The sequence below is a fragment of the Eschrichtius robustus genome, chromosome 16 (assembly GCF_028021215.1).
Source record: "Eschrichtius robustus isolate mEscRob2 chromosome 16, mEscRob2.pri, whole genome shotgun sequence".
NCBI lineage: Eukaryota > Metazoa > Chordata > Mammalia > Artiodactyla > Eschrichtiidae > Eschrichtius > Eschrichtius robustus.
The window spans coordinates 76,803,384-76,826,393 of record NC_090839.1 but is presented as its reverse complement, the minus strand read 5'-3'; the positions used below and the strand labels follow the sequence as shown (position 1 = coordinate 76,826,393).

Here is a 23,010-nt window from a genome sequence, read left to right as displayed (position 1 = left end):
CGTCCGCCCTGCCCTGCTGGGAAGTCATCTCTAGGGCTGGGTGGAGGAGTTTCCTGATCTGGGGAGTCCGTTGCAGCCAGCCACACTTCTGGATGTGAGTACTTCATACAGGCCTCAAAGCCCCAAACCAGTTGGTGGGACCTTGCGTCCTTCAAGACCCTCTCTAGCTCTATCCTGCCTTCTAGGGCTTGCTTCATCCGGGGCAGTTGGTCTCTGAACCAGAACCGGGAGAAGATGGGTGGAAGCTTAGCCTTGGGAGGCTTTGCTTTCCTTGGAGTTTTTTCTGGCTTCTGAAGTAAAGGTAGATCAACTTGTCATCTTGCCAACACCCTCACCCCTCCAAATCTCAGGCCTCTCTGACCTTAAGCTCCCCCATCAGCAGTAGGGGCAGAGGAAACTTAAGGGGTCCATTTAGACTCCCTCCTGGAGTGAGATTGGTCCCTGCTAGACTCCCCCTGGGGACCTGAGCTCTGGCCTGTCCCCTTGAGCTTTTAGAATGTGACTTGTCCCCGTTGAGATTCCTCAACTCTGCAGACATCGAGGCTTTCCTACTACCCCACTCAGGGCTATGCCAGCTGTGGGCCTTGCAGATCATTTGAGAAATCATTGGCAGAGTAATCTTAAGGTAGGCTTGATTTCCAGAAGGCGTGGAGTTTGGTGAGCAAGGCTCTTTTTCTTTTTTTTTCTTTTTTTTTCATTTTGGGACTGGGAAGTGAAAACAGGAAGCTCTCTTGCACCCGCCATGCTTCTAAGATTCTGGGGATCTTAGCAGCATGGAGGGTTGGGGGATAGTAGTAGAGGCAGGTGCGCCCTGTTTTCTCTGCTCCCTGTCTGGGTGGGGCCCTAGATTTTATGGGGAGAAAGGCTGGCTGTCACGGGTGCCAACTGACTGCCAGAAACTTCTGCCTGTTTCCACCCCTGGCACACAGTATACTCAGCCTCCCCTGAGGGTGAGGCTTTCTGGACAGGGCAGCTCTCTAAAGCCATGGGCAGGTCGGGGCAGCCACCTTGAATGGCTGGCCCAGGGAAAGCCAGAGAGCTCCAAGTTTACTCTGGCCCCCTTGTTGGGTGCTGCTCTCCTAGGTTACCGAAAATACCTTTGAACTGCGCTGGCACTATCTCCTGGAGAGTAGCCAGCCCCTCCCAGGTCCTTCAGTCCTTGTTCTAGTTTAGAATCTTATTGCCATTTTTGCCGGAGACCACACTACTTCTTGGTTTGGGGGCTCTGCAGTCACGATACCTGAGGTGGAATTCTGGCTCCGTCCTTTGATCGTTGTGTGATCCTGAGCAAATTCCTTAATTTCTAGGTTCTTATGAGGATGACATGAGTTAATTAAAAGCATTTAACACAATACCTGGCACAGATTAAGTTCTTAATAAGTGGGAGCTGTTATGGGGGGGCACTTGCCAAAGATAGAAATTCCAGAGTCTCGTTCCTGGAAACCTTAACCTAGTGCGTCTGGGGTGAGGCCTGGGCATCAATACGACCAGCTGAGTCCTATGATTGGGCGATTTTAGAAAACAGGGGTTCTGAAACCTGGTTCCTGGCTCACTTCCAATCTAGCCAATCTTCGCCTTCAATGACTGGCATTAATTGGCAGCATCTGGAGGTAGGATAGAACTAGGACAAGCATCATCCTGAGCTGGCAGAGCGGTTCTGTCCCCAGAAAAAGCTGCTGCTCCCGAAAAGTGACCCAGTTGGGCTAGAGCTCAGATAAGATTTTCCTAGGAAGAAAAGGTCCTACAACTTTGCTGCTACTAAAGAAGTGATTTATGTGAAACAAATTCTCAAGAATTTCCACTATAGTCCCCCAGAGCAGGAAATCATTTCCCTAAACTGGGAAGCTGTCTGGTAAAAACAGCCTCTCTGCAGTCCCTGAGAAATGTGACTCTCGCATTCTCTAAACAAAGACTAGAATGTTTAAAATCAGTGAAGGGAAACTGCAAAGATGAGTTCCCTGTCTGTGCTGAATTTCCTGTGCATTTTCCTAAACCTAAGCTTGATAGACGTGATGGTGGCAAGGCTGTCTCCAACTGTTCCTCCAACTTCAGGCCTGCCCAGGCCTTGGGACAAGGGGACTTGTGCTGGCTGGGGGTCTACTTGGACCTGAGGGTGAGGAGCTGGGGGAAAATACATGACATTCCCTGCTTTTGAGGAACAGTTTGCCATCTGGGTTCATCTTTGGTCCGCCTCCTCCAGGCCACCCTTTGTCGCGCTCCTACTGTGCATTAGACATGCTCCAGTCTCTAACCCCTTTAACCTCAGGAAACAGTCACTTTTATTCCCACTCCAGTCTAAGAGAGTAAGGCTTGGAGGCTAGCACATGGCCCAAGGTCATATCGGCAGTGACAAAGCTCAATCCCTGCTATATATTAGAGTCAGTGGAAGAACTTTTCTATATAGCAATGCTAGGACCCCACTCCAGACCAGTTAAATCAATCCCCAGAGATGGGTGGTTTTAAAAGATCTCAGGTGATTCTGATGTACAGCCAGGCAGGGTTGAGAGGCTGTTATAGACCAGAGCTGCTCATAGTTTAATGTATGCCCAAATCACTGGGGATCTAGTTAAAATGCTGACTAATTCAGCAGCTCTCAGGTCGGGGGAGCCCAAGATTCTGCATTATTAACAGGCTTCCAGGAGATGTTGATGCTGCAGACTGATACCCAGTGTGGTTGGTCGCCTGGGCATCTGCTGTTTAAGATTCACTGTTGTAAGATTCACTCACAATTGACACTGAAAATCTGATATGTAATGATATGACTCATTCATTAATTAAATTTTGCTCTAGCAAGTTTACTCTTGAGCCAAAACAGGGCAAGAATTGCCTCTTCACTAGAGGATGAAGCCAGCTTCTTCTCCCAGGCTGTTTTGTTCTCTGCTCATCCAGCCGTTACCCCTCCCTTCTTGGTGTGTGGGGTGCAGTTGGGGAGCCAGTGGTCTCTGAGACTTTGGGTAGAAGTTGACTGGTTCTGGCAGGAGCCTCATGACACATGAGGATCAGTGTGATCACGCAAGGTTGGACAGGTCCCCAGAGAGCAGACTAGGGGGCAGATCTTGGAAGCAGACACTGAAGGGAGGGCTCGGTGAATGTAGGGAGTTGGGGCCAAACTCGGGGCTGGGCAGGACCTTCCAAAGGTCAACATGATCCTTAGCCATTGTCTTTTGAGGGCCCTGGTATGTTGGAAGTGAAATGCTCTTAACTGTACACGTTATCTGGTAAACCACGGAAGTCTAAATCTGAGACACAAACATGCTGCCTGAGTCGGGTGGTCTCCCTGGATCTCTGAGAGGCCTCTCGTGAGGCTCACTTCTGGGGATGGCAAGATTGAAAAGGCAAAACCTGTTCTTGGGTGAACTTAGCAGGTGAACTTACATGGAAGGCACAGCTTTAGGGCTGGGTAGGTCAGGGAGGTGAGACAGGGTCCTGGTACTGAAACAAGGGTAGTTGGCAAGGGCATGGCCTCGGAATAAGGCAGGAGCCCAGCCTGATTAGCTTTAAGGATGACTCTCAGCTGAGTCAGTGAGCTGGGCGAAGCTCTCGGCCCCCCTGACTGGGCCCAGCTGGGGTGACAGATGGTAGAGAGGCCTCAGCTGTAGGGGGTGAGGGATCGTCCAAAGGAGCCATTGGAGGCTGTTCCCAGAGCCTGCTTCCCAGCCTTGTGTGGCCTTCTAGAGTTTAAATCTTCCCTGTGGGGCCTCACAGACCCTCCTCTTGCAGCCCTAGCCCTTCCTCTCCCCCATCTGGCTTCCTGGCCAGGCTTTCGCCCTGCAAAGAACCGGGAAGAGGCTTCGCTGGGCTGTCGGATGCTCCTTTGCTATTCTAGGCCCACAGCTGGGGTGACACAAAAACCTGCCACCTTCCTGATCAGTAAACAAGTGAGGGTTAAGGCCGAGATGCCAGATGGGGTAGGGAGCCTCTGGTGCTAGGTCACATCCTCCAACTGGATAAGGAAGCTGGCCCTCAGCTGTAAGCCACACACATAGTGCTGCTGTTATGATTAACTCAGTCCTCATACGTTGGGTTGATGACCTATCCATCCCCAGTTCACAGGCCAGGAAACGGGTATAGGGAGGGCAAGGGACTTGTCTGAGATCACCCATCCAGTAAGGGTTAGAACCAAGATCCAGGCAGTCCTAGCCCCGGGGTGGGGGTGGGGTGCTCTTGTGGGGCCCTCTCCTGGGGAATGGAAGCACAGCTGAGCAGGATGGGCAGTAGAGAGGAAGGAAAGCGAAGGTCCAGGTAAGAGTGGGGAGAACAGAAAGCAGAAAACTAACACCTGGATTTTCGAACACTCCCTGAAATCAACAGAAGAGGGAGCTCTGATGTTAGAAAAGTTAAGGGAAATTAACTTGACAAACAGGCAACAGAATAGTATCAAGGTCAAATCCCATACAAAGTTGCAAGAAAAAGAATGAGGAGCAGAATAATATCCCCCTGATGTAGAAAGTGTACCAAGAAAACAGATCAAAACTGTAACCTCTTTGAAAATGAGGCAAGACATTAGGAAACAATACCAGGCAAAGCAGCAAATCAGAATTGTAAATAAGCCCAGGTAGTCTGGCTGAATCCATGCCCCTAACCATTGTACTGCACTGCCACTGGAGAGAGACAGGACCAGGCATTCCATCGGGATTCTCATCCTGATGGTACCACCAGCTTGCTGTGTGGCCTTGGATGACTCATTGTCCCTACCTGGGACTCAACTAATTAGAGCCACACTGTCTAATATGGGATCAACCAGCCACATTTGACTATTTAAATTAAAATTAAACACGAGCTCTCGAGCGGTCTTGAGCTCACACCCAGCTTCTCCTCAGCCTTAACCTGCGTGCCGCCATCACTGTTACGCTAGGCACCGCTGCCTGCCGCTGCAATGCTCGGTAGCAGCAGTCACAGTCTCCCGGACCAGCCCCCCCGGGTCCCGCTGCTGTTACCCAGTCAATTCGCTGCTACTCCCGTGGGTCACATGAGACAGATGGAGGAGTTTGATGCTCGCTGGGTGATATACTTCAATAAGCCAGATATTGATGCTTGGGAATTGCGTAAAGGGATGAACACGATTGTTGGCTATGATCTGGTTCCAGCACCCAAAATCATTGATGTTGCTTTGCAGGCATGCAGACGCTTAAATGATTTTGCTAGTGCAGTTTGCATCCTAGAGGTTGTTAAGGACAAAGCAGAACCTCATAAGGAAATCTCCCCCTATGTCATCCAGGAACTTAGACCAACTTTAAATGAACTGAAAATCTCCACTCCAGAGGAACTGGGCCTTGACAAAGTGTAAACCCCATGGATGGGATTCCCGAGAATTTATTGATAGTGCTACTTGATTGTAAACAATCACCTGGAAATATTGATGATAACATATTACCTTATTTGAACAAGTTTTCCTTTGAGTACCAAACCATGTAATATAACTTGGACTTTAATAAAAAGGAAATGAGTTTGAACTGAAAAAAAATTAACTAATTAATTAAAATTTTAGTTCCTCAGTGACACTGTCCACATTTCAGGAGTTCGATAGCTGCATGTGGTCAGTCCAAAGACAGCACAGATTAAGAATATTTCCATCATTGTAGAAAGTCCTTTTGGATGATGCTGAGTTGGAAGGTTTTAGAGAGGAGCCACACAGGTGATGTGAGTGCATCAGCGCAGGGGTAAGACAACTGGGAGTGGTGGGGACTGTGGTTAAGCAGGAAAGCTTGTGGCCCATCTAAAGGGCTCGGCTGCTATGTGGCTCTCATCAGTTTGCCACGTGGGAATGTAGGGCCTGGCTCCTCATTCTTCAAGAGAAGCAGGAATCGGAAGTTTGTGATAACTCACAATTTCTAAACAAAAGAAACTTTACAGATTGTGTGGATCAAGTAAAACTCTTGGGCCTTGATTCTGTAATTTTGTGGCTCTGGCCTCTTTTTCCTGTGCCAAGCCGCTCCCCCTTCCTCCTTCTCACTTCACATTTGTCACCCAGTTTGGAAGCTGGATGGATGGTGGACTAGATGGGGTACCGCTCCTTTTTGGTTGTGGCTTCAAAAATGTTGGACCGGGACTTCCCTGGCGGTCCAGTGGTTAAGAGTCTGCACTTCCAATGCAGGCGTGGCCAAAAAATTAAAAAAAAAAAAAAAAGTTGGACCAAAGTCTCAGAGGGCAAGGCTTTGAATCGCTTAGTAAACTTGGTTCCCTTTGTGTGACTCCAGGGGACATGTCCAAAGTCCAAGGCATACTGGAGGCAGGGATGGGGTTTAAGTAGGTGGTGTGACATTCCTGAACAGGCCAAGCACTGGAGATAACCACCCAGGATTCAGAAGCAGTTAGGGTGGGGGTGGACAGAATGCAGTACTCATTCACTCGCTTTCTCCTTCCCACCCACCCCTACCCATGATGGCAGGGAGTCACAGGTGGCAACAGACCACAGAGAACTGGGGAGGAAAGGACTAGAATACTCTGGTGTTTCTTTTTTTTTTTTTTAATTTTTATTTATTTATTTATTTTTGGCTGCATTGGGTCTTCTTTGCTGCATGTGGGCTTTCTCTAGTTGTGGCGAGCGGGGGCTACTCTTCGTTGCGGTGCATGGGCTTCTCATTGCGGTGGATTCTCTTGTTGCGGAGCATGGGCTCTAGGCGCGCGGGCCTCAGTAGTTGTGGCTCGCGGGCACTAGAGCGCAGGCTCAGTAGTTGTGGCTCATGGGCTTAGTTGCTCCGCGGCATGTGGAATCTTCCTGGACCAGGGCTCGAACCCGTGTCCCCTGCATTGGCAGGCAGATTCTTAACCACTGCGCCACCAGGGAAGTCCCCTTTGTGGTGTTTCTAATCCAGCTGATTCTATGGGAGCGTCAGTTCCATCAGGGACCCCTTCCTTGAGAGGCAGCCCACATCTAAACAGTTCATCCAAGGATTGCTTAAAGCGCAAGGGGGTAGGGCTGCAAAGATCATGCAAACATTCTTGGGCTATGGGCTAATGTTTGCATACAGCTGGGGCCCTTGGGATCCCCTGAAATAAAGGAGCCAGGGAGCTCTTCAGAGCCTCTGCCCCCCACCGTGCTGGCGAAGACCCACAGCACCGCCAGAGGCTGACCACCTCTCCCAGCTTGGTGTGCTTCTGCCTCCTACACTGTGGGGGTTGGAGATTGGGAAAGTTTTGATCTTAAGCCCCTCCCAGTACTTCAGGAAGCTTGGGGGAGGTAAAGTAGATGGGAATGAGGGAAAGGAGTTGGCGGAGAACCCTGGGCTTCTGTGGTTAACTGCATCAAGCATCTCTTGGCAGGGATGAGGTCTGGATGGGCTGCCCTGGGTGGGAAGAAAGGAACAGATGGGTGTGGGGACAGTGAAGGATGGCATAATCTGAGCCGGAGGAGGATGGGCCCATTCCCCCAGCGCCAGCCAGTCTTCATGCCCACTTCATCCCAAGCCCCCTGGACTCATCTTTTGTCTTCTCCCCATCTGTCTTTCACACTCTGTGCTGCCCTGGGCTCAGGAGTCACCATGGCAACTGAAGAGTCCATCATCCGCATCCCGCCATACCACTACATCCATGTGCTGGACCAGAACAGCAACGTGTCCCGCGTGGAGGTCGGGCCAAAGACTTACATCCGGCAGGACAATGAGAGGTTGGTGTTGGGACTGGGCTATGGGGGCACCTGGGGCCAAGGAGGGCCTGGTAGCCTGGCTGGCATGATTGTCCATCTCCTCCTTCCTGTTCCCTGGCTTGGGTGACAGGAAGCTTTCTTTCCCATTCGCCGCCTCCTTCGGGAATAGGAACGGGGGGTCCCCTGGGTCCTCACACTGCTTCTCACCCTCCAACAGGGTCCTGTTTGCCCCCAAGCACATGGTGACGATCCCCCCACGCCACTACTGCACAGTAACCAACCCGGTGGCCCGGGACGCCCAGAACGCCGTCTTGTTCGACGTCACAGGACAAGTACGGCTCCGCCACGCTGACCTAGAGATCCGGCTGGCCCAGGACCCCTTCCCCCTGTATCCGGGGGAGGTGCTGGAAAAGGTACCTGGCTCACCTTCCCCGTACCCACTCTACCGGTCCTGCTACCTTGACCTAGGGCTTAGCACTGCTTTCTGGAGGGAAAACAAATTGGGGCCATGGGAGGTGACATTTGCTCGTTCTCACTGGGACAGAATTGACTTGTTGCCCCTCCACTCACCTTCCCCAAACATCCCCTTCCTCTTCACATGCCCAGGTCAGACCTTTGAGAGCTGTCGGCCCATCTCCGGACCTAATCTTCCAGGCTCCAGAGCCTGCCTGAAGCTCCTGGCCAGTCTGACACTAAATGACTTGTGCCAAGAGTAAGCATTTCATTCTCTCAAACAGTGCCAGACGCCGGTGGGCAGTGATAGCAGTGGTGGACCAGGTGAGGCCCAGGCTCGGGACGCCTGTGGCTGCTCCACGGGGAGGCATCGCAGACCTGTAGTGCCAGCCAGGCCCTCGTCCATGTTGCCCTAAGGCCCTGGGCCGGAGTGGGAGGGCACCCCGCCTTCATTTCTATAACATTTCTTTACCTTTACCTCCTTGCCGTTTTACACTGTTCACTCTGGGCTCCTCTACCAAGCAGTGCTTCTTGATCCTGGAAGCATAAGAGCTTGACCCGGGAGCTTTGAGGCATTCCTGTCCGCTTAGCTGCAGGCACTTTGGGGAAAATGTGTGTGGAGATAGTAAGTGATGAAGAATGATTCGGATGTTAACCCTTAAGGAATCTGGATGAAGGGTGTAGGGGAATTCTTTGTACTAGTCTTGCAACTCTTATGGAAGTCTCAACCTGTCACAAATTGAAAATCACCCATATCCAGGTTCTGCCTTAGACAAACTAAATCCCTCTCTTGGAGGGAGCTGTGGGGGGTGGTCTGGCACCAGAATTTTTTTTTTCCGGCCATGTGGGATCTTATTTCCCTGACCAGGGATGGAACCGGCGCCCCCCTGCAGTGGAAGCATGGAGTCTTAACCACTGGACCGCCAGGGAAAGCACCCCCCCCTTTTTCTGGGGGGGTGGGCACCAGCATTTAAAAGCTCCCTAGTGTGGAGAGAGCTTTCCTCATCGCTGCCTCTTTAACCTCTGCTTCCCCGGCAGCCCCAGCTCACAGTGGCTTATTCTCAGACCCCACGTGCTCCAGGCCAGGAGGGCAGGGCCTTCCCCTCCTCTGAGCCCAGTGCCACCAAGATGTTCCTTTTCTACCAGAGAGTCGTCACTCGCCTTCCTTGGAGGCACCGGCCCCTACCCGCACCACTTTCTTTCCCTTCACTGAGGCGCCACCTGGCTCGGGCCTCCCTTCCCCCGCCCTCCTGGGAGCCTCACTAATGTCCATGCGATGACCCTGTCAACATCTTGGCCTTCTTGACCTCAAGTCTGACCCTCACATCTTCTGCTTCAGTCCCGCCCAGTGCCGTGTCCACTCTGGACATGGGTGGTTTATTCCCGCACCTGCCCCACCTCTGAAGTTTTTTTTTAGCTAAAATATTTATATTTTTTATTGAAGTAAAGTTGATCTACGGTGTCGTGTTAGTTTCAGGTGTACAGCACAGTGGTTCAGTTATACATACATATATATCTATTTTACAGATTCTTCTCCCTTGTAGGTTATTACAAAATGTTGAGTATAGTTCCCTGTGCTATGCAGTAGGTCCTTGTTGCCCCACCTCTGAAATTAAACCCAGCTCCTCCTTAACCATCAGTCTTCCCTCCCTAGTCCTCCTCTGTTGTCATGTTGCCTCCAGGCTTTTGAATCCCACTTCTCTCCTATCCTTCAGATTCTCTTCCTGGTCTCTCCCTACCCCAGCGGAGCCCTGTCGCTTTAACACACGCTCTTCGTGTGCTAGACCTGCGCCCAAACCCTGTCCTCGATCGGTATTACCCCCACCCGATCTTTCCTCACACTCAGGTAGATCCACCCCAACAGTATTATAAGTAGCTAGTGGGGTAAGTGGTTCATTCCAACCCAAGCCCTGCTCATTAATGTTTCCTTCCCAACCAGCTTTCTCTCCATTTTTTCCCCCCTGCATGCCTCTAAATATTGATCATTCTCGACTCTCTTCCTGTTTTCTGCCCTCTCACTCTTAAACAACTTGGTCACCTACTTAGAAACTGAGGCCATCTGGAAGGATCTGGGTCTGTGTCCCCTTTCCTTCCCTGTGTCTCCTTTCTACCTGTTGGAGCCTCTAGGAGGTTCCCCTCCATCCGTGGACCCAGGAAGATGCATCCTTCTATTTCTTGATCTTATCCCCACCTAGAGCTTCTCTCTCCTGTCTTTAACTTCTCTGTTACGGGTGCCTTTCTCTTGGCCAATAAACGTGCTCTGCCTCTTCCATACTTTTCTGGCCTTGAAGGCTTAGTTGTGCGCACTTTTCATCTAAAGAATGCATTCATAAGACTGTAAAGTCCTCTCTGACTTCCACCACCAGAATCTGCTCTCCATCCCCAGAGGTATCTACTATCATCCATTCAGGGTATACACTTCCAGATATGTCTGTGCATCCATGTAAGTATGTATCCAAAAAAGTATTGATTATAACTTATTTGCATAAGGGCTAGCACATTGTCACTTGCCAGTGTATTCTGAATGAACTTCTCATCTAGGTGCATAAGTCATTTCTTGTTTAATTGTTTGTAATTCCATATGATAGATAGAGGTTCAGCCCTTCTCCTGAGTTACCATTTAGGATGTGTCCAATTTATAAGGAAAAACAATGCTGTGGTGAATATCCTTGTGTGTGTGTGCCCTTGTGCATGCTAGTTTCTTTTTTTTCTTTTTTTTAATAAATTTATTTGTTTGTTTGTTTTTATTTTTGGCTGTGTTGGGTCTTCATTGCTGTGCTCAGGCTTTCTCTAGTTGCAGCGAGCGGGGACTACTCTTCATTGCGGTGCACGGGCTTCTCATTGCGGTGGTTTCTCCTGTTGCAGAGCACGGGCTCTAGGCATGCAGGCTTCAGTAGTTGTGGCACGTGGGCTCAGTAGTTGTGGCTCGTGGGCTCTAGAGCGCAGGCTCAGTAGTTGTGGTGCACAGGCTTAGTTGCTCCGCGGCATATGGCATCTTCCTGGGCCAGGGCTCGAACCCATGTCCCCTGCATTGGCAGGCGGATTCTTAACCACTGTGCCACCAGGGAAGGCCTAGTTTCTTTTTTGTTTTAAGAGTAGAAACTAATAAGAATTTCTGGGTCCCAGGATGTGCACACTAAATTTGTAAGGGCTTTTATGAATGGCCCTGTGAATCGAATTTTTAGCTATTTGCTTTCTCTTCCCTATTTAGTTTTTTTGTTTGTTTGTTTGTTTGTTTTGCTTTTAGTTTTTTTTTTAATTGGGGTATAGTTGCTTTACAATCTTTCCTATTTACTTTGACAACTTGTACTTGATGTTCTCTGCCCTGTTGCCTCACAAGCCCCTGCGTCTGGCCCCCCACCTCCACTGACCCCACTTTGGCAAAACCCCAAGACATCCCAACTGCAGGCCCAGTGGACTGCCATTCTGTGTCTCACAGACCCTCTCTGCCACATCCATTGTTGATCTGCCCTCTTACTAAAACTTGTCTGTGTTTTACTCTGTGGACGTCTTTTTTTTCCATCTTCTCCCCGTCCTCTCTGCCTTCAGGTTCTGTCCTGAATATCCTGTGTGCCTTCTTTTTTTTTTTTTATGGCCTTGATCACTTCATCTGTGTTGAAGACACCCAACTGTATACCTTAGCTGGGAACTACAGGCTGTGAGTCCCCTAGCTGCCTATAGGAAGCCCTCTCCTGGATGTCCCACAGTCGCCTCATACTGGCTATCCAAACCTAACACTTCCCCTTACCCCCAAATCTGTTCTTGTCCCATATTCCCAGTCTCACTTGGTGATAACTACTGGACCTAGTGCTGAAAGCCTGTAACAGCGTGCGGGACAAACTGGAAGGAGACAAAGGAGGCAGCCAGGAGACCAGTTAGGAAGATATTTCCATCATCCAGGCGAGAGGTGTTGGCGGCTTAGGTGAGGGTGTGGCAGGGATAGATAAAGGCAGACCTGGATTTGCAGTGGACAGACAGGAAGTGACGATGGAGTAGATATGAGAAATGAAAACCATACTGGACTACACGTTCTTCCCAGAATGCTCACCCCCTCCTCCTTCTACACCTTTATATCAAAAGCCAGCTCTTCCTTTGAGCCCCAGTTCAAATGCTACTCTCTGAGGGCCTTTCCTAACTTCTTCACCTGGACTTCTGCAACCTCTTCCCCTTGACCCGGTCCACAGTCTGCTTGGAGGCATTGGTCTGTTTGTCTTATCACCCACTGGAACCTCAGCTCCACGAAGAAGGGGGTATGTCTTGACTCCACCACAACCAGCTGAGCGCCGTGCACATAGAAGGTGTCCAGGCAAAGGCTTGCCCGGGTAGTAAACCTCCAGCTCTGCCTCTCCAACCCAGAGTGTGGTCGGTGGGTGAAGTAGAGTTATGTGAGCGTCTCCTCCCGGGGGGCTACCCTAGTTGGAGTAAGGAGTGGCAGGTAGCCTTCACTAAGGCTGAGGTTCAAATCCTGATTCTGTTTCTTACTAGTTGTGTGACCTTGATCATGTCCCTTAGCCTCTATGAGCCTCTTTCCTTGCCTTCCTGCTTCCCTCGGATCAAAGATCAAGTGAAATCCTATTTGTAGAAAATATTTGTACAAACCTCTTAAAAGGTTTGGCAGCTTGTGGCTGGGTCCCCCTTCCTGATGGAAGGAGATGTGATGGCTGGAGTACAATGGCTGTCTTGTGACCATGAGGCAACCTTGAAAACAAAGCCTCATGCTTCAAATGTGCCTGTTATAGAAGTTTATACCTTCCCACCACCTTATACTTCCTGAGAGCCCCAGTGCACACTGGGCCATGAGATATTCACTTACTCAGCTTCTCAGATGTTTCTCCCACGTCTCCCATCAAGCCCTCTACCCAGTTTCCCACCTGGATTTCTAGTTCATAACAAGTTCTGAGCACTTCTTCAGAGGAAGGTGTGTCCTTGGCCCATCAGCAGTGGCAGCCTCTTGCTCTCAACTCCATCTTAGCTCTTCAGACCAGATGGCTTGGGGGCCACACCTACCTTGTACATTCCACTCGGAGTCTTATTTTGGGACATGGAGAGATTGATGCTGTGGACTCTGACCTTCACGGTGTCAGGTTTGACTCCAGGGGCCCAGCTCTGAATACCCCACGACCCCCCCCCTTCTTCCCCTATTAGGACATCACCCCACTGCAGGTGGTTCTGCCCAACACCGCCCTCCATCTTAAGGCACTGCTGGATTTTGAGGATAAGAACGGAGACAAGGTGGTGGCAGGAGATGAGTGGCTATTTGAAGGACCTGGTAAGTATTTCCTCTCCAGCCGGGTCAGGGTCAGAGGTTTCCTGCCCTCCCATTCTAGCCCTGATATCTTCTGACCTTCAACACCCATCTCATCTTCCCTTCCCAGGCACGTATATCCCCCGGAAAGAGGTGGAGGTTGTGGAGATCATTCAGGCAACGATCATCAAGCAGAACCAGGCCCTGCGGCTGAGGGCCCGCAAGGAATGCTGGGACCGGGAGGGCAAGGAGAGAGTGACAGGTGGGGTCTTGAAGGGATGCTGACGGTGGGTGGGTGGGGTTGGGGGGGGCAGGCCGTGCCTCGACCACAGGGGAAGTGGGGAAGTTTGGGGGTAGCCACTTGTAGCCTGGAGGAAGTGCTTCCCTGGTATCTCTTGCCAGCTGTTCTGGGCTGCCCCCTGCTGCTTCCCCCCACCCCCTTCAGGAGGCTCTACCCGGATCCTGTGATCACCATCATGCTGACATGGCTTTTCCTTCCCCCCAACCCTTTACCGTGAGCTGGGGGCAGCGGCCATGTCTGTTTCTAGGTCAACAAAGCAGGTGTTCATATACAACTAGCAATTGTGTTTGACAAATGTGATGTATTAAATAAGGTCTTCACAAAGGCCATGCTTACTGAGCCAGGTGTGGTTCAAATGCTTTACAAATGGCAACTTCTTTAGTCCTCCAACAACCTTGAGGCACCACGACTCCCATTTTCCCTATGACATCACTGAGGCCTGGGTTTATGGCCAGGAAGGGCCAGACTGGAACTTTTCCCCCGGCACTCTTGCTTCTCCAATAGGCTCAATGACCTCTGCAGCTATAATAGAGGCAGTTCTGCCCATTTTAGGGGAAGGAAAAAAGTCGGTCTTTGGAGCTTAGAGAAGGCCTAGCAGAGTATTGGCATGTAGCAACTTGGGCACTTGGAAGGGCTTTTTTTTTTTTTTTCAATCTTTCTGGGGTAGGGATTGGTTTTCCTCTGGCCTCAAAAAAGGAAAACAATGACTCCTGTCAGGCCCTTGAGCATAGGGGCAGTGGCATCTCAAAGTGGCCCACAAAGTTCTGCGGGTCCCCTGTTGTCTAGGCTGCAGGAAGGGGCAGCTGGGGAACAGGCTGGGTGACCTTTGACCCTTGCCTCTCTGCCCCTGGCTCAGGAGAAGAATGGCTGGTCCGTTCCGTGGGTGCATACCTTCCCGCAGTGTTTGAGGAGGTTCTCGACGTGGTAGATGCTGTGATCCTTACGGAAAAGGTTTGTGCTCTGGAGGAACCTGGGTGGGAGACTCTCAGAGTGGCAGAGAACGGTGCCAGAGAATGTGAAAATAAGATCACCTGAGGAGTGTCCTGGGTCACCTGAAAGGGTTTAAGAAGTCCTCCTGGATTGGTAGACACTATCACTTAGACCTGGATCATTTAGTGGCCAGTAGGGTTCCCAGATCCCTCAAGGAAGTTAGAGGTGGGTTTGTTCAAACCCCCCAACATCTCGCTCTACAGACAGCCCTGCACCTCCGGGCTCGGCAGAACTTCCGAGACTTCAGGGGAGTGACCCGCCACACTGGGGAGGAGTGGCTGGTGACCACGCAGGACACAGAGGCCCACGTACCAGATGTCTATGAGGAGGTGATGGGGGTCGTGTCTATCACCACCTTGGATCCCCACAACTACTGTGTGATCCTCGACCCGGTGGGACCGGATGGCAAGAACCAGCTGGGGCAAAAGCGTGTGGTCAAGGTAAGTGTCTCCGCCTCACCCAGAGGTGAATGCCTTTGGAGTGGCCTAAGGCCCTTGGACCCCAGTCCCTGCCCTCCTCCCACCCTCGGTACATGTTCTAGAAACACCAGGCTTGTTTTGGCTCCCTCTGTGCACACTTGTCTCTGTCCCTTGAGACACTGTCTCATTGATCTTTCTGGCATCCCTGACCTGAGGTTACACGTGGCCTCTCTTGTGAGTGCCTCCCTGGCCCTGCACTGTGTCTGTAAACCTGGAAACTCTCTCTAATATTTCACATCCCTCTGTTCTGGAAACTTTGTCATCCTGTGTCAAACAAATCTCTTGGTTTACCCTTCTCTGCATCCTCTACCTCATCCCCTCTCTGAACTATATGTGGGACTAGCAAGGCTGGTCAGACCTTTCCTGTGAAGATCGTAGGTATTTTAGGCTCTGTGAGCGATATGGTCCCTGTTGCAGTTACTCAACTCTGCTGTTGTGCCGTGAAAGCAGCGTAGACGGCTTGTAAACGAACCAGTGCCGCTGTGTTCCTGTAACATTTTATTTGCAAAAACAGGAGGTAGAATAAATAGGAACAACCCAGATGTCTATCAGCTGATGAATTGATGAAAAATATGGTATATCCATACAATGGGATATCAGTCAAAAGAATGATAGATAATCTTTCTGGGGTTGAGGGCACTCATGTTCTTGAAATAATTCAAAAATGTAAAGATCAAAAATGAAGTTCTAATATGTGCTACAACATGGACAAACTTGAAAGCATTATGCTAGGCAATAGAAGCCAGACGTGAAAGACCACATATTGTATGATTCTGTTTACATGAAATGTCCAGAATAGGTAAATCCATGTATAGTGGGTGGGGTGGGGCTGGGCAGTAACTGCTACTGTGTATAGGGTTTCTTTTCAGGACGATAATGTTCTGGGGTTAGGGAGTAGTGATGTTGGGCAGCTCTGGATATACCAAAACAACTGAACTGTATACTTTAAATAGGTGTATTTTATAATATGTGGGTTATATCTCAAATATATATATACACATATGTATTTATATTATATTATATATTAAAAATAGGCAGCAGGCCAGATTTGGCCCAAAGATCAGAGATTACCAACTCTGGACTACACCATCCCAAGGCAACAAAGCATGGGAGAAATAAAGCAATAATAGGTTAATTCTTAACTATTGAGCTTGTGAGAACCCAGACCTTGACAGTTTACAGAATTTTTCAGGGCAGGTTTTTTTTTTTTTTTTAAATTTATTAATGTATTTATTTATGGCTGCGTTGGGTCTTTGTTGCTGCACGCGGGCTTCTCATTGCTGTGGCTTCTCTTGGTTGTGGAGCATGGGCTCTAGGCGCACGGGCTTCAGTAGTTGTGGCAGGCGGGCTCGGTAGTTGTGGCGCACGGGCTTAGTTGTTCCGCGGCATGTGGAATCTTCCTGGGCCAGGGCTCGAACCCGTGACCCCTAAATTGGCAGGCGGATTCTTAACCACTGCACCACCAGGGAAGTCCCGGGGCAGGTTTGACCAGATCTACAGGCATTATTGTAGAGTGCCTCACAGTCTAGATAATGATTCATTGTATAACGTAAGGGTGGGGAAGGTGCTTTTGGGGGCTCCTGTCCTCAGCACAAGCCCATGGTCACACGGAGCTGAAGGAGGTACCATCAGAGGCACCCACAGCCCTGGGTGGTGACTGCTCCTGACCCCGCTTCTCGCCACTAGGGAGAGAAGTCCTTCTTCCTCCAGCCCGGAGAGAAGCTGGAACGAGGCATCCAGAACGTATATGTGCTGTCGGAACAGCAGGGGCTGCTGCTGAGGGCCCTGCGGCCCCTGGAGGAGGGGGAGGGCGAGGAGAAGGTCTCCCACCAGGCGGGGGACCGCTGGCTCATCCGTGGACCCCTGGAGTACGTGCCACCTGCCAAGGTGGAGGTGGTAGAAGAGCGTCAGGCCATCCCGCTGGATGAGAACGAGGGCATCTACGTGCAGGATGTCAAAACCGGAAGGGTAAGAACTGAGGGATGGGCGCCATCGCTGCCATGTGGTCCTGGTGGTGGCTTGGTCTGGGCAAGTGGGTGGTGCTGATGGGGAGATGCATGGCGGAGGTGACAGAAGGGATTCAACAGTGTTGCTAGTAGAATCCAAGCCAGCCGGCTGCTAAATATGAGGGCATTCTCTGGAGTTTTTGCCTTCCCTTTGTCTTAAGTATCTAATTTCAAATGTTAGAGCTCTCAAGCAAGAAGATGAACCAGATTTTAGGATGGAAGCGTAGTCCCCAATGCAGATCTGGCCTCCAGCATAAAGGTCTGACTGGGATGTGGCCTAGGAACAGTAAGACCTGACCTCCCTCCCACACCCTTTTCCTGGTGGAATCCCTCCTCTCTGCCTCTCACCTAAGCCTTGATCTTGGTTAGAACTGGGACCACATCTCCAACCTCTTTAAGAATCCAACCTACAAGTAGAGCTCAGAATCCTAGGAAATGTTAGTGTGTGCTACCTATTTCCTAGGATTGCATCTGTCCCTGGGATGCCCTCCAGGCTGCCCCATGAAGGAAGATTCCAGAAGAAATAATATCGGGAACTTACTATACGCCAAATTCTTGACACTAGACATGTGAGATGTCATTCATTCCTCTGCCCTGTGAGGTTGCCACTATCAGGTCCATTTTGCACACGGGTGAGAGAGCTGCCTAAGGTGACAGAACTTGCAGAGAGCGAACTTGAACGCAGCCTCCTTCCAGAGACCACATTTAACCACGATGCTGTCCTACCTCCTGGACCAGTTCCGCTTTAGGGCTGCTGGGTAGGACTCTTTCCCTCCTCCCTTTGCCGGTGACATTCCTCCTCGTCTTCCTCTCTCGAGGTGCGTGCTGTGATCGGGAGCACCTACATGCTGACCCAGGATGAAGTCCTGTGGGAGAAGGAGCTGCCTCCGGGGGTGGAGGAGCTGCTGAACAAGGGGCAGGACCCTCTGGCGGACAGGGGTGAGAAAGAGACATCCAAGACTCCTAGGCCCTCCGCTCCCCGGAACAAGACCCACGTGGTTAGCTACCGTGTGCCCCACAATGCCGCGGTGCAGGTGTACGACTACCGGGAGAAGAGAGCCCGGTGAGCGGCGGCCTGGGGGGCTGTGCCGTGTGGGGCTGCGGCGGGAGGGCCTCTCCGGGCCTCTGACTCCCGGCTCCCTCTGCAGTGTGGTCTTTGGGCCAGAGCTGGTGTCCCTGGGTCCCGAGGAGCAGTTCACGGTGTTGTCCCTCTCGGCTGGGCGACCCAAGCGTCCCCACGCCCGCCGCGTGCTCTGCCTGCTGCTGGGGCCTGACTTCTTCACGGACATCATCACCATCGAAACCGCAGACCACGCCAGGCTCCAGCTGCAGCTTGCCTACAACTGGTAAGGGGCAGAGGGGAGGGCCAGGGCCCCTGCTGGTGCAGCCCCCGGGGGCACCCGGAAGAGAAGAGATGCCACCTCGAGCGCTGAGCTCACAATCAGGGCAGAACGCCTGACTCAAAGCCACGGTCAAGGAGGAAACCCAGGGGTTCATGCAAATCCAGTCTGACGCCCAAGTGGAACGACAGGAAAGATGAGGGCTCACCTGGGGGTAGAATTTAGGGGGAAACGACAGGAGGACACTCCTCAGCTAAACTCCTAGCGTGACTTCAGCCAAACATGTAACTACAAGGTTTTAAAAAGATTAATCAGACCCAACTGGTGGGAGTGGCCGGGTGGTGAAGAGCAAGTACTCTGGGCTGATGGGCGTGCATCCCAGCCCTGCCCTTTGCTAGCTGTGGGCCTGGGCAAGTATTGGGTGTGTTTCTCGGTTTCCCAGTCTGTAAAATGACGTTAAGGACATAACCATCAACTTCATGGGGCTGTGGAAAGGATGCTGTGGGAATTAGAACCGTGACCGGTCCATAGTTAGAGCTCAAATGGCAACGATGAGAATTGGGGGAGATAAGTCAGATGCAGAAGCAGTACTCAACAACTCCCAAGCATGCGTTCCTCACCTCTTGGCTGAGTGGCCAGGACTGTGACAAAGGCAGCTGGGCACTGATATCTTTGGGGGCACAGACCCTGGAGCCACACTGCCTGGGTTCAACTTTCTGGCTTGGCACCTGTTGTGTGACTTCGGGTCTGTCGCTTAACCTCTCTGGACCTCTATTTCCTTGTCTATCATGGGGGTAATGCTCATGCCCACCTCATAGGGTGGCTGAGCAAATAAAATGGGAGCACGTAAGTTTCTTAGGACTTCACCTGACACATAGCAGATGCTAATTCGCGTTCTCTATCGTGAGACCCTTCCCAACCACAGAAGGTGGGTGTCAGTGTCCTTTTTGAAGATGAGAGAGTTGTCTTTGCTCACAGGCACTTTGAGCTGAGTGACCGGAAGGACCCCCAAGAGACGGCCAAGCTCTTCTCAGTGCCCGACTTCGTGGGTGATGCCTGCAAGGCCATCGCGTCCCGGGTGCGAGGGGCCGTGGCCTCTGTCACCTTTGATGACTTCCATAAGAACTCGGCCCGCATCATTCGCACTGCTGTCTTTGGCTTTGAGACCCCAGAAACCAAGGGGCCTGACAGCATGGCCCTGCCCCAGCCCCGGGACCAGGCTGTCTTCCCCCAAAATGGGCTGGTGGTCAGCAGTGTGGATGTACAGTCGGTGGAGCCCGTGGACCAGAGGACCCGGGACGCCCTGCAGCGCAGCGTCCAGCTGGCCATTGAGATCACCACCAACTCCCAGGAGGCAGCTGCCAAGTGAGTGAGGCCTGGGGGCCTGGCTCTCCACGATGCCCACTGTGGGCCCGACCTCTCCAGGTTCCCTGTCTCTAGCCTGCTGCCAGGACCTGGATAACACGGCACCCTGGTGGTCAGCCTGCTGTCCTCCTTACCCAGCAGACAGCCTGGGCTACTTAAGGTGGGAATAGATGCCACCCTTGCTTCTGTGGCTTCTCGCCTTGCTTGTGCTGGAACCCAGATTCGTATCTGTGGCCCTCCAGGCACTCTGGGGTCCAGCCTTGCCTCCCCCTCCTCACCTTCCAGCCTTCTCCCCAGGCTCACGTGCTCCAGGCCCACCAGCTCCTTTCTGCTCTTCAAGGTGGGAGCTCCACACGGGCTGTTGCCTCTGGCCGGAATGTTCTCCCTGCACTTCCGGGCAGCCTCCTCCTCTGGCCTCCAAAGGTCACCTCGTCGGAGAGCCTTTTTCTTTTTTACCCCAACTGAAGCAGCACCCTCTTTGCCCAGTCACGTTATTGTAGCACCCATTTTTCAAGGAGATTGTCACTATCTGAAATCACCCCTGTTTACTTGTCCTTTTTTCCCCCACTGGAAAGTAACTCGAGTGAAAGCAGGAGCCACGGTCACAGCCACGTGGCCCTGCACCTAGAATCGCACTTGGCTTGCACAGTGCACACGCTGTGCTTTCATTTGCACGTCAAGGGCCTCCCATGGGCCAGGGGTCCCTGCCCTTGGAGCTCCTGTTCCAGCTCTGGCCCCATGCCAGCGTCTTACCTATCCCCTCTCCTACCCAGGCACGAGGCTCAGAGACTAGAACAAGAAGCCCGCGGCCGGCTTGAGAGACAGAAGATCTTAGACCAATCAGAAGCTGAAAAAGCTCGCAGGGAACTCTTGGAGCTGGAGGCTCTGAGGTGGGTGGAGAACTAGAAGAAAAGATAGCAGAGGGTCTTGGAAGAGCAGCTGATGGGAGGGATGTGTGGGGGTGTGGGTGTGGGTGGGTGTGTGGGTGTGGGGGGGTGTGTGGGGGGGTGTGCACAGGTGTCCTCGTGCTGCTACAGCATAAGTCAAGGGCGGAGAAGGGCAGGGCTGGGCTTCCTGCTGGGTCTCCCTGACTCTGCGCTGTCTCCAGCACCGCGGTGGAGAGCACTGGGACCGCCAAGGCAGAGGCCGAGTCCCGAGCAGAGGCAGCGCGCATTGAGGGAGAAGGCTCCGTGCTCCAGGCCAAGCTCAAGGCAGAGGCCTTGGCCATTGAGACGGTGAGTGGGGGAGATGCCCATGGAAGGGTGTGGCCTTGGGGTCTGGAAGAAGCCCGATCGCTGCAGTCCCTGAAGCCATGTGGGATACCAAGTGCCTTAACAGAAAGCCCTGTCCAAATACTTTGTGGTTTACGAAGTCTTTTGCCCTATTTCAATTCACTTAATACCTGCTTTGAAGGTAAGGATGATGATTACACCCATCTTACATATATGTGCTCCAACACTGGCCCACTTTATGCTAGGTATTGCCTGTGTTTTACATGCAAGATCTTATTTAATGCTTGAAATCCCATTAAGGGTAGGAGTTCTCTCCATCTTACAGAGGAGGGAACCGAGGCTTGAATTAAGGGGCTCCCAGGGTCACTAGCTAAAAGGTGGCATAGCCAGGGTTCACCCCTAACTGATGGTAAGTTTACCGTTCCATCCCCTCCATCTGAATTCCCTCAGGCTTGCTGGCTGGGGGACTTGCTGGACATGTCCAGTAGCCACACAATCGAAAGAATGCTGGGTTTTCCCCTTCCAGGAGGCTGAGCTCCAGCGTGTAAAGAAAGTGCGAGAGCTCGAACTGGTCTATGCCCGGGCCCAGCTGGAGCTGGAGGTGAGCAAGGCCCAGCAGCTGGCTGAGGTAGAGGTGAAGAAGTTCAAGCAGATGACAGAGGCCCTGGGTCCCAGCACCATCAGGGACCTCGCTGTGGCAGGACCGGAGATGCAGGTGAGGTGGGGGGAGAGTGCAGGCATGGGTGTGTGTGTATATGTCTTTGTGTGTGTGTCTTGGGACCATATTTGGAACCAAGAAGGCAGGGCCGGGGAGGCAAACACAACACCTAGAAAGATGTCGGGGACAGAGGGGCGAGGGGAGGTGGTGACTTGGACTATCTCTGTATCCCGTGTCATTCGAGCATGGTGTCCTATCAGGCACAGTACTAGACTCAGCAGTGAGCGGGAGCTCCTGCGAGGGCAGTAAACTGATGGGACATCAGTCTGTGACAAGCCCTTCGAAAGAAGTCAACAGGGTGATACGGTGAAGGGGGAGGTGACATGTCAAGTTAGCTGGGGAAGGAGGGCCCCTCTGAAGAGGGGATACTTAAGTGCTCTGTAGAGTCGACAAGAGCTTCCCAGGAGAGGGTCCAAGTGCAAAGAATGAAACCTGGTGCATTTAAGGAACAGGAAGGACTGGACGGCTGCAACCTGGCTGGAAGCTCCCAGAACTTTCAGGCCCGTGAGGCCTGGGAGGGGATGAAACCCTCAGGCTCCCCTTATGTTCCTTGCTTGTCACTGACTAGTCCTATGAGGATGGTTTGGGCTACAATGTCAGACCAGAGCGGGGGGCAGCCCACCCTGGAGAGGCGGCCGAGGGGATGACAGAAGGGACCAGGGTCTGACTATCTTTTCGCCCGCCTCTTGTTCCTTCCAGGTAAAACTGCTCCAGAGCCTGGGCCTAAAATCAACCCTCATCACCGATGGCTCTGCTCCCATCAACCTCTTCAACACAGCTTTGGGTCTGCTGGGACTCGGGTCTGAGGCCCAGCCCCTAGCCAAGAAGGCAGCGTCGGGGCCCAGCGCCCAGGAGGGCCTGCTTCTCCCCTCCACCGCTGGCCCTCTAACTCTTGGAAGCAACCAGGTCATGCCTTAGCTCCCTACTGCACTGACAAATAAAACTGACACTTCTGGGCATTTAAACCCTCTTCTGTTGCCATAAGTCTGCATCACAAGGGAGTTTAATGGTAGTAGGGAAGAGATACCCCTGAAATCCTGATAATTACTAGAGGCTACCCTCATCTGTAAAGTGGAGAGGAAACTGAGGCAGGAAGAAGACTAACCCAAAGTCAGGCTGATGGGAATGTGGGCCCAAAGTCTGGCTCAACAGCCAGACTATCCTTTTGGCAGTCAGCTTTCCTAGACACTAGCTGGGGGAGATGATGCCACAGGTGAGAGGATGGGCCTGTAACCCTTGGGATGGTTCCTGTGCCATCTCTTCTCACTGCCATTTCCTCCCAGACCCCAGCTCGGC

The 23,010-nt window shown here is 51.9% G+C and overlaps 1 protein-coding gene across 1 annotated transcript; it reads left to right on the top strand.

Moving 5' to 3' along the window:
* The first annotated feature begins 9 nt into the window (after positions 1-9).
* MVP (major vault protein) lies at positions 10-22,684 on the top strand. The gene is made up of 15 exons (XM_068565201.1): positions 10-94; positions 7,474-7,606; positions 7,803-7,998; positions 13,184-13,307; positions 13,414-13,545; positions 14,441-14,535; positions 14,778-15,014; positions 16,740-17,021; positions 17,878-18,122; positions 18,208-18,405; positions 19,378-19,764; positions 20,538-20,654; positions 20,873-20,999; positions 21,523-21,711; positions 22,414-22,684. Exons 2-15 carry the CDS (start codon positions 7,482-7,484, stop codon positions 22,630-22,632), a joined length of 2,673 nt encoding a protein of 890 aa, XP_068421302.1. The 5' UTR covers positions 10-94; positions 7,474-7,481; the 3' UTR covers positions 22,633-22,684.
* The last annotated feature ends 326 nt before the right edge of the window (positions 22,685-23,010 follow it).

Bases quoted from the DNA above. Each gene is read 5' to 3' on its own strand.
- MVP (XM_068565201.1), top strand. From the start codon at position 7,482: ATGGCAACTGAAGAGTCCATCATCCGCATCCCGCCATACCACTACATC. The intron at 7,999-13,183 runs GTACCTGGCTCA...TTCCCCTATTAG, and splicing joins CGGGGGAGGTGCTGGAAAAG to GACATCACCCCACTGCAGGT. The intron at 19,765-20,537 runs GTGAGTGAGGCC...TCTCCTACCCAG, and splicing joins TCCCAGGAGGCAGCTGCCAA to GCACGAGGCTCAGAGACTAG.